Source organism: Silene latifolia, chromosome 1 (assembly GCF_048544455.1).
Source record: "Silene latifolia isolate original U9 population chromosome 1, ASM4854445v1, whole genome shotgun sequence".
Classification (NCBI taxonomy): Eukaryota; Viridiplantae; Streptophyta; class Magnoliopsida; order Caryophyllales; family Caryophyllaceae; genus Silene; species Silene latifolia.
The window spans coordinates 49,950,132-49,960,437 of NC_133526.1; the positions used below are offsets into that span (position 1 = coordinate 49,950,132).

A 10,306-nucleotide genomic window follows, 5' to 3' on the forward strand; every position below is an offset into this window, starting at 1 on the left:
CTCCTTCCTATTCTCTAACATCTTTCACATTTCCTAAAATGACAAATTTATTAAGATCTTTCACTTTACTTATTAGTCTATAATTTGTGGTTCATAGGATTTGTGACCCCACATTTTCTCTCTTACTTTCCATTTTTTCCATTTTCCACCACAAATTTCATTCTTCTTAAAAAATACCCAAAAACAATGTGGAATATCATAGTGAATAGAAGGGACGATCATTTTTACACAAATCACCTTCTTTGCAATGTGACTATCTGAGTTCATATATGTTCTCATTTTAAGACGCTTTGACATGGTTACATTAATTAATTTGTCAACATTATAATACGTACTCATACGTGGCCATTTTTATGCAATTTTGTTGTCATTATAAGAAGAAGAGTGAGGAAGTGATCTTACTGAGCACGCATGTGTTTGCATGGGGAAATCTTTTTTTTTTCTATTTCTTTATTATGTATTGTCAAATCAATTTTTAATATATTAATATACAAAATAACCCACTTGTAACCATATTAACATAATATGATATGTATTTTTCACGTCTCTACCTTGTGACGGATAGTACATGTCACAAGGGAGACTAATTGTTAATACTATTAGGTCTATCACAATTTCCAAATACTTGGACATTGGTTGGTATCTCTTTGGGCTTTGGAGTAGCAAAAAGCCAAAAACGAAGCAAGTTCAGCAAACCAACGGGAATACGACGACGTTTCATGGTACAACACCTTCTAAAATATTGGCGGGAATCACAACCTTTTCCCGCCATTTGACAAGAAAACCCTCATAAAAACCGCGCATAAACCTCCTAAAATCCTCCTAATTCCAGTCTCCCATTACCCTCTCTCTCTCTCTACAAACAATCCAAAATCCGCCATTTTTGAAATCCAAGATGTTTGAACTAAGGCTAGTACAAGGGAATTTACTAAAGAAAGTGATTGAAGCCATTAAAGATTTGGTTAATGAGGCTAACTTTGATTGTTCTTCCACCGGTTTCTCCCTTCAAGCCATGGATTCCAGTCATGTCGCGCTCGTCGCTCTTCTTCTCCGTTCCGAGGGTTTTGAGCACTTTCGATGTGATCGCTCTTTCTCCATGGGTATGAGTATTGCTAATATGTCTAAGTTGCTCAAGTGTGCTTCTCCCGATGATATCATTACTCTTAAGGCTGATGACGGCACTGATACCGTCACCTTCATGTTTGAGAGCCCTTGTATGTTCTCTACTTTTAACCCATTCATTTTTTTCCTTTATTCCTTTATTCCTTTCATTTTCGTTCATTTGTTCAATATTTATGACGAGTATTTGAATCAAGCGTGTAGAATCCTGTATTTCTGATTAGGGTTTTGAAAATTGGAATAGGGTTTTGATGGGTTATAATTTGGATTGACATTGAATATAGGAACTAAATGATAATGAATGGTTTTGTGGTTCTTGTGTGAACTGTTGATATTGAGGTGTGACTGATGGATGTATGTATGTATGTATCGGTTGATGTGTAGCTCAAAATAAGATATCGGATATCGAGATGAAGCTAATGGACATTGACAGTGATCATTTGGGTATTCCAGAGGCTGAATATGATGCCATTGTTAGAATGCCATCATCTGATTTCGCTACTCTATGTTCACACTTTGTCACAATTGGGGATACTGGTGAGTTGTTTCGTTATAAAACTGTGTATATACTGACTGATACTCTCTGCAGTTAACACTCTTACACCGAAACCAAGTAGTGACAGAATAATCTGAGCTATTGATTTTGTGACAGTTACCATTACTGTGTCTAAGGAAGGTGTGACTTTCTCTACCAGAGGTGACATTGGATCTGGAAACACTACCTTCAGACAGAATACCTCCACTGAAAAGGTTCGTTCCTTCTACTCTCTATATTATTGAATTTTGTACAATACTAAACTACTTCACCTCACAAACACTCTGGTCGATTGCAAATTTCGTAGCTTTATCCTTGTTAACCCCTCGCACGGTTATTTAATCATCATTGATGTTAATGAGGGGCTTTTCAGTTTCTCATGATGTTTGGTGTGTGACAATTTTGTTGATGATTTTGCAGCCAGAGGATGCTGTTATTGTCGAGATGAAGGAACCAGTGGTATTGACATTTGCCTTGAAGTACATGACTACATTTGCCAAAGCCACTTCTCTCTCTAGCCAAGTGACCATAAGCTTGTCCTCGGATATGCCCGTTGTGGTGGAATATAAGATTGCTGAAATGGGCCACATCAGGTACTACCTTGCTCCCAAGATAGAGGAAGAGGACTTAGAGACCAACACTCAGCCTGAAACCACCACTAGACGTGAAACTAGGACTGAACCACAGGAAGAAGCAATGCCTTTGGCTATTACAGGCACAAAGGAGGAGAATGGGGTTGAAGATGAAGTTGTCGAGGATTCCCAGGTCAAGATGGAAACCGAGACTGAAGCCGGGGTGAAGCCTAAAGTAGAGAAAAGGTCAGTGAAAGCAGAAGTAATAGCAGTGGAAGATGAATGTATGATGGAAACTGAGTTTGGAGAAGAAATAAAGTCGGAATTGGAAGCGGCAGAATCGAAGGCTGAAATTGAAGTCATGGAAATTCAGTAGGGTCCTTGAAAATACTAGTAAATCTTGACTTCCACCATTCTTATCTTGTTTGGGTACATTCTTAGGGCCATTTTGACTGACATGGAAACTATTCCAGGTCCTGGAATCATTTTTATGTAGATTGGTAAGGCGTAATAGTTAGTAGTAGCAGTTTAGAGCTTTTTCGAACTACTGTACCCTCCACTTTTGGCTTGCTCAAAGTTGTGATGGTTATTTTTAGCCTTGTTCAAGAATTTGTTATCAAGTTCGTTGGTAGAAACTTTGTTTTGCATAAGCTATATAGTCCACAAGTAAACACCGAGAAACAAAGAAAATGTTCCCACTAACTAAGAACATTAAAATATCAAACTATGATGCATCAGTAGCCATAAATCAGATCTGCAGCATACATTGTGATCCTCTCCATCAGTAGCCATAAATCAACCCTTGATTTTGTTCCAAGGCGCTCCAATGGTTAGCAGTTGAGGTGTAATAATTTAATATTGTTCTATTACAACAAATGGAAGGAAATGTTCGGAAAAAAATCAAGGGGATGCAAACACATTGTGAATGCACTATCAACAGACAGTAGTGTGTAAACAAAAGGCAAAATCTTCCATAAATTTTATCAATATGGTCAATGATTAGTCTATCTTTCAACTGTTGAAAAGAAAAATTGTAATTGGAGATTCAAATCTACAACCTTTTTTACTAAAAGAATTCAAATACTTGCCCAAATTTACCTCATCTAAAAAATTATATAGAAACAGCAGCTGTCGGTTATTGTTTTTCTCTTAAATTTCCAACATTTTTAACTCATTGGTTAAGCTGCCAGTAGATACAAAAAAACCATCCCCAGGGTTACAAGGAGGGAATCAGGGAGAGAAATGGGAGAGCAAAATAAGGCACTGATTTCAAAGTGCATTATCAACCATTTACTCTATTCAAGTCGGCGTTCTTCCTCGCAGAGTCACAGGTGGCAAAAGTAAAAGAAAAACTGGTTCACAGTACTTTAAGCGGGCTGCTAGTATCACTTGCTTCTTTTCTTTGCTTCACTATAGAGGATGACTCCCAAAACTGTGAGTGAATACCCAAGCATGCCAGTAACTGAGACCGGGTTTCTGAAGATCAAAATTGAGACTACAACTGCAACTGCACCCTTTGCATTCCCCAGAACCTGGTGGTTGAGAAATATTATGGTGTTATAGAGACGAGTAGGTAAAGACACTATAGACATTAGCAGTTGAAATCAAACATCAGAGAAGATTGATAAATCTATCCGAAACAGCAAGAGAAGTGCAAACACCTAACGGAAGAACATCACTCCCGTGGTTAATACAGTAGCTCAAGTAAATACTAAACCAAGTAGCATTGAAGCATGTACATTTTTACTTCTATGACCAAGCAACAGAAGTTGATAAATCATAGTAGAAAAAAGCTAGCATCTACCTAAAGCAAGATTAGACGAAAAAATTGCGGAACATCTTCATTCTTCAAAATTATTACTCCAAATATGTTAACATTGACCAATATTTTCTCACAATATGCAAAATGGCGTTCAGAGGTATTATTGGTTGTGATTAAACTTTAAAGGCAATACTGATTGTTTGAACTTTGAACTGCAAACAAGATATCCGTACTCAAATTTTTTTGAAAGTATTAACCAGCTTAACAGTCCTCTTTGATCTCTGAATAGCCCCCATCTTAGCTCAATTCTAGAAATGTCATCTCAATTGAGCGCCCGTTAATTCACAAAGCCAAAAGAAAAAACCAAATTTCATTTAAAATTATACACTGTTCCACAAACATAAGAGGCTTTTAACTTTGGACAGGCTATGTAGAATGGGGATAACTGATCAGAAAATGTGTTTTTTGTGTGGAGATCAGGCTGAGGACCATGATCATCTGTTTACACACTGCAAGTTCACGTGTATGTGCTATGGAATGCTTCACAATTGGATCAACATTCAGACTAGACGAACTGGTACAGCTGAGGAGATGTTGAAGCTCAGGAAAGTCTCTGGGTTCATAAGGAAGCTACTGTGTTCGTTGGTGGTAGCAACTCATTACCAAATTTGGTATGCTCGTAATATTAGCAGGGTGGAACAAAAGGTGGTGCATCCTAAGGTAATTTTGAAAGCAGTTCAGCAGGCTGGTAGGGGTGCACTGCTGCATACTAGGACTACTACGTTATCACAGGTTGATGTTAACTGGTGTCGTGAGAGAGGATTAATGTAATAAGTATGCAATGCTGGTTGTATTCTTTGCTTAATGTCTTGGAAAGGAGTAGAATGTACTGAATAGGTTGTACTATGGTGAACAAATCCCTTTTGGGATGTGCTTAATATTACTTACATTTCCACCAAAAAAAAAAAATATACACTGTTCCACAATGTGACCTGAAACAGCAAACTGATCGTCCAACTGCTAAATGGATACCGAGTTCAAGATCAACGAACAAAACATGAAAAAATAGCGCCCACGGGCCACATTTCAAAAATATTAAGCCACTTAGAAATTCAAAATAAACACGAGGTGGAGATAAATGTCCACATCTTCAGCACACATGATAATCAAGAGCCAGAGCATCCTTTGCGACAATTATAATCAAGAGCCAATAGCTCTACAAAGAGATATTATAGTTGCATGTTCCGATCACCAACAATATCATGACAGACGAAAAGGTAACATAAGACATACCTGGAGGGTCAAGGCACTTGTATGTTTGGTAACCAGGAAATTGGTCAGATTCACGAAGTAAGCCAGCGCAGAATTGAAAATCAGATACCACACAATCTTGACGTCATCCCTGGCAAGTGCTAGGGTAATACCAACCACATTTTCTTCCATGTAGAGTGTTGCAGGGAGAAGAAACACTACAGCAATTGGCGCCATGTAGAGCAAAAGATTCATGGAATTTAGCTTCTCCCTGCACAAGTGCATGATTCGAGTTATAGAAGCTGAAAAACGAAGTGGGCTCATAGGACTAACAGATGGAAAAAATTGATAAAACAAAGCATTACCCTTCAGAGGATAGCAAAATACCCTGAACCACTGATTTAAGAGCCCTTGCTGCCGTGGCACCTACGCACATAAGAAATCCGAACAGGTGGAAACTGGGTTCACCCTACAATAAAAAAAAGGCGTAAACATTTATTAACAGACTAAACATGACTGAAAATTCAACGCGATGTTTCAAACCATCAATAACAATCATCAATAGGTACCACAAGACAACTTTAAGGAAAGCATCAGCAACACTTTAAAGATCTAAACTAAAAAGAATGAACTCCTCAAACATGGATAAGACCAAAAAGAAATGACCAGTTGTATCGTATCGGCCTGAGTTGTATCGGATTTTCACTCTACCGATAAAAGATATCGCCCGAGAAATCATCGAGATTCACCGCGATCCGTGCGTGACGACCGATTATACCGATATTGCGACCACGACCGACACGGAGATTTAAAACCATAGTTGTATTTCTCCCACTCTTCACATAATCACGTATAATGCAATCATAACATCTCTAAAAGCCACTAGGTAAGGCTGCGTCAATCTTACCCCAGCAGAGAAAACCGTGTCATTGGTGTTTGCCCATTTCTCCATTCCGACTACCATATACTTTGGGTATTACCGAAAAATTTCATATAACTTCAGTCACAATGTTCTCTAACCATCTCCAAACCAAAAAATCACAATTTAAACACATAAATGATCGCATCTATAGAATCTCGATTCTTCAAGGTATTTGACTTACATACATTCCTTTCAATTTTACTTGACCTCATCTCACAATCACCAATTCTTTGACATGAGGTCCATCTATACCCGCACTATATGACTATTATGCATAGTTTCGGAGATTCAAACCTCCTACTGAAGCTACATTTTCTAATTCCCAATTCCCATTGAACCCACAAATTTTCACTCATCTACCGAGTAGATTTCGCTTTCATACATTCCCCCAAAATTCAAACCCATATTCATTCTACACCCCCATTCCCATATCCCACATTTTCCACACAATTAATAAAAAATCCACAAATTCAACAAATTCACGAAAAACAAACAAAATTCAACAAAAACACAAATCAGAAAACAATAAATAAACAAAACAAAAGTAAAAGCTGGTGAAATTACCCCACTGGCAATAACAACACCAGTAACAACAGGAAGAAGGGTGAAATAAGTAAGCCAAGCCTCCCTTTTCAGCGTCATCAGATAAGCGAAAACCGCGGTGAAAAACGGCGTGGTTGCACCAATAGCTTGATTAAACGAGACAGGTAAATACCTCAAAGAAATATTACCACTAACAACAGATGCACAAAAAATCAAGCTAAGAGCAGAGATCTTGAAGAATTGAACCCTAGATCTTATAGTCTGCATTGGTACCATCTTCATCCAAGCAATCGCAATGTAGCTCAACAATGAACAAGCTGTCATATGACACATTGTTAAGAAAATCGGATATTTGAACCCGTAATTGCTTAACAAGTATTTGTTCAACAATAAAACCCCAATGTTTGATGAATACCATGCTGTTACTAGCCCGATCGTGAACAATCTACTCGGGTTCTTCATTTTATCCATTTTAATCAATGTATGTAAGAACCCTAGTTTTTTATGATTTGGGGATTTTAGAAATTGTGGTTGGGTGATGTGATTTTCAAAGATCTGGGCATCTGGGTATCATTTAATCATTCAATTATGAATAACCCAGAAAGCGTTTACACGGAAATGGAGAAAAAATGGTGGGTGTCGATCGAGGGAGAGAGACGACCGACAAAACGACGTAGTTTTGTACAAAGTTGTACTACAAATTAGAGAATGTGGGAAAAAGGAGAATAAAAGAATAATAATGAGAAGAAAGAGAGAGAGGAAAATGCGGGATTAAAAGGAGATTAATGCATGTTGTTGTAGTGTGTAGTGGCAATGGCGGATGAGTGGGATCGTTGTTCTTCACTACCTCTCTTTTTTGTGTTGAAATTTAATGAATTGCAACGACTAATGTGGCCGATGTGTGGGATCATGTGATTCTATATTGTCCCATCATCATTGCTTGATTAGTGAAGGGGTATTAATTATCCTACTTAATTGCAATTAAGATGAAATGATTTTGAGTCGATAATGAATTTAATAAGGCGAGTTTTCACTCTCAAAACTTAAAAATCATAATAAAGCGTGACCGTGATTTGGGATTGAGTTTAATTGAATGTGGTTTGATATGAGTGTGGTCGATCAATGTCATTTTAGTACTAAGTTCATGTTGTATTATTAATGAAATCGACTGATATTAATAGGTTTTTCAATTGGAAGTAAATGGTAATGACGATCTCGCCTTTACTTTTTGAACAGTTTTATACCCGTGCAAAACATGCACGGGTCGTAATAACAGGCGCTATCATTAGATACATGAACATATGATTGAGCTTGATTAAGTGTTCAATACAGTGACAATATAAATAGTCCATATTTAGAGATTCGAATATTTGATAAATATTAGATTTGAATATCAGATAATATATATACAACCATATTTTATTATAATTATATTAAAGGTGTTCCGGGTGTAATTCCAGAGCAGTTATTCGTTACCACCCGTGCTTGTAGAATGACGTCTTTGGTTGAATCCTCCTTGCGGTCTCCTGAAACGATGAACAAACTGAGGGCTCGGCTTTGGACCGAGCGAACTCACTCCGACGCTCAAGTCAGTAAACTTAGAGAGAATTTGTTGTTACTTGGCGAAGTATGTATTGTGTAGAGAGATAAGGAAGATATTACCAGATGAATAGTGATTCTTAGGTTAAATTGTGGATCTCCTCCTCAATGAGAGTTGAGGAGTATTTATAGACTTTCACCTTTTGTCACGTAGTGGCCAAGTGGCCAAGTGGCTAGCAGGTGGAAAGATCGATCTACCCCTCGGCCGAGGGACCCATGGCGGCAGCGGCGGGTCTTGTTGACTCACCGTCGAGGGTCTTGGATATGAGTTCGCGGATGTGTGCCTCGGTACCGCTAGTTGTCCCCGCCGAGGCACAAGAGACAGCCGGCAATGGCGGCGGTTAGGGTCTAAGCCGTTGACTTCTTTGTGGATATCTTTGACCTTGCTCAATATCTTTGGATCGGTCGTGGTGCGAATATGCCCCATCAATTTGCCCCCAGCGTAGTCTATGCCGTGGTATGGCTCCGATATATGTTGAGCGTATATTCTGCGTAAGACAAAATTTTACCGCCCCGCTTCTTCTACCTCGGCGTGGCTCTGCTTAGGCCGTACCATATCCCCCATCCACATGGTTGTGTAATGGACATCCGATGTGGAAAAGGCAATGACGCCGGTGAGACCGGGTGGAGAGTGCTTAGGTTGTTTCGATTGCCCCACAGGCCGGTGCTTTACGGCTTGGTTGATCATGTGGCCGGCGGAGAACGATACTTAGGAATTTGTTGAGGAAGATGAATAGGCGAGAGATTTGAAGGGCGTGTTGAAGACGCTTGGTCACCGTTGCATTGATTGACGTTCAACATTGCAACGATTGACATTCCGTGGGTCGCATGCCCGACACGTGTCTGTTCTTTGATTGGTCAAGGCGTTTCATGGGTCGTGCCCCGATTGGTCCTTCTTCATGGACTTTCCCCTATAAATAGGGCGATTAATCCTGAAATTGGGCACCAATTTCATTTTCTCAAAAATTTCTTCTTTCTAGCCCTCTTTGTGAAACTTCTCTCTAGCTTTCGAATCATTACTCCTACGTAGCATTTTTCTTCAAGGTAAACAAACAAATTCTCTCTTTTTAACTTGTAAGTTTTGTTGTAAACATGTCTTCTGCTGGTGCCGGGCCTAGTAAGCCTGCGCCAGGGGGTTCCCCGTCGCGTCTTGATGAGGAGGAGATACTAAACGCCATCCCGATAAGGTTTGGGGGCCCTAGGTCTCCGTCTCCCGAAGTCGATCCAAAAGCTTTGGAGGGTTGGGAGGATGATGATGTTGATGATGACTGTGAGGAAAGGATTCCTTCTAGTGAAGAGAGGCCGCATATCCTGGATCACGGCGAGGCCTGCATGACTGGTCCTGACCGTGCCTAGACCAATAAATTCGCCAGTTGTTCCGGTGGAACTCTTTTCGAGGGTCACTTCTACTTCGGTGAGGGGTACAAAATTGTTATCCCTAGGGAGGGTCAGGCGGTCTGTTGCCCTCCTCCGGGTCATATCGGCGTGTATATCAGGCACCTGGAGTATGGGCTCCGGTTTCCTTTGAATAAATACGTCACGGCCATCATCAAAGCTATGAACGTCGCCGTGGCTCAACTGCATCCGTTGGCCATTAGGACGATAGTTGGCTTTGTGTGGCTCTGTCTTTTTAAGGGGGAGGTACCTACAGTTAACTTATTCCGCCGGCTTCATCATCTTCGGGCATCGACCCCTGGTAAGGTGGGGTGGTACGGCGTGCGAGATGGAGCCGGCGTCCTCTCTGTTGATAAGCTTTCTTCCCGCAAGGACCGGAAGGGGCGGTGGGTGTATGTCGAAGTCGGGATGACTATCCGCGCCCCGGTCCTTCCAAAGACCAAGTCAACTTACGGTGTGAGAGTAAGAGGGAGCGTGAAAAATGGGTCTCCCGAGTAAGCTCAAGATGGATGCCGTAGGGTTCCTCTTGGTGCGGACGAGGAGCGGGCGATCTGTTGTTTGATGTTTGAGAAGGGATGGGTGCCCCGACTCGGATTATTCTTCGAGGA

At 40.2% G+C, this 10,306-nt stretch overlaps 2 protein-coding genes across 3 annotated transcripts; one reads left to right on the plus strand and one right to left on the minus strand.

Moving 5' to 3' along the window:
- Positions 1 to 806: 806 nt before the first annotated feature.
- Positions 807 to 2,832, plus strand: LOC141605267 (proliferating cell nuclear antigen-like). Its single transcript, XM_074423968.1, has 4 exons — positions 807 to 1,214; positions 1,504 to 1,656; positions 1,772 to 1,869; positions 2,075 to 2,832. Exons 1-4 carry the CDS (start codon positions 896 to 898, stop codon positions 2,600 to 2,602), a joined length of 1,098 nt encoding a protein of 365 aa, XP_074280069.1. The 5' UTR covers positions 807 to 895; the 3' UTR covers positions 2,603 to 2,832.
- Positions 2,833 to 3,175: 343 nt separating this feature from the next.
- On the minus strand, positions 3,176 to 7,692 carry LOC141605277 (putative sugar phosphate/phosphate translocator At3g11320). Of its 2 annotated transcripts, none has more exons than XR_012526315.1 (4): positions 6,726 to 7,596; positions 5,605 to 5,708; positions 4,963 to 5,510; positions 3,176 to 4,375 (listed from the first exon to the last, which is right to left on the minus strand). XR_012526315.1 is itself a non-coding variant. In XM_074423979.1 (4 exons), the coding sequence occupies exons 1-4, from the start codon at positions 7,173 to 7,175 to the stop codon at positions 3,612 to 3,614; spliced, it is 930 nt and encodes a 309-aa protein (XP_074280080.1). In that variant the 5' UTR covers positions 7,176 to 7,692; the 3' UTR covers positions 3,176 to 3,611. The 2 variants fall into 2 exon arrangements, 1 of the variants encoding a protein (XP_074280080.1); XM_074423979.1 differs by having other exon boundaries at positions 3,176 to 3,758; positions 5,282 to 5,510; positions 6,726 to 7,692.
- Between the last annotated feature and the right edge of the window lie 2,614 nt (positions 7,693 to 10,306).

What these genes read in the sequence shown, in the direction of transcription:
- LOC141605277 (XM_074423979.1), bottom strand. Translation starts at nt 7,175, where the DNA reads ATGGATAAAATGAAGAACCCGAGTAGATTGTTCACGATCGGGCTAGTA. An exon ending in GTGTTGTTATTGCCAGTGGG is followed by an intron (nt 5,709 to 6,725) that starts GTAATTTCACCA and finishes TTTTTATTGTAG; the next exon opens with GGTGAACCCAGTTTCCACCT. An exon ending in ATTTTGCTATCCTCTGAAGG is followed by an intron (nt 5,511 to 5,604) that starts GTAATGCTTTGT and finishes GCACTTGTGCAG; the next exon opens with GGAGAAGCTAAATTCCATGA.
- LOC141605267 (XM_074423968.1), top strand. Translation starts at nt 896, where the DNA reads ATGTTTGAACTAAGGCTAGTACAAGGGAATTTACTAAAGAAAGTGATT. An exon ending in CTTCATGTTTGAGAGCCCTT is followed by an intron (nt 1,215 to 1,503) that starts GTATGTTCTCTA and finishes GTTGATGTGTAG; the next exon opens with CTCAAAATAAGATATCGGAT. An exon ending in AGAATACCTCCACTGAAAAG is followed by an intron (nt 1,870 to 2,074) that starts GTTCGTTCCTTC and finishes ATGATTTTGCAG; the next exon opens with CCAGAGGATGCTGTTATTGT.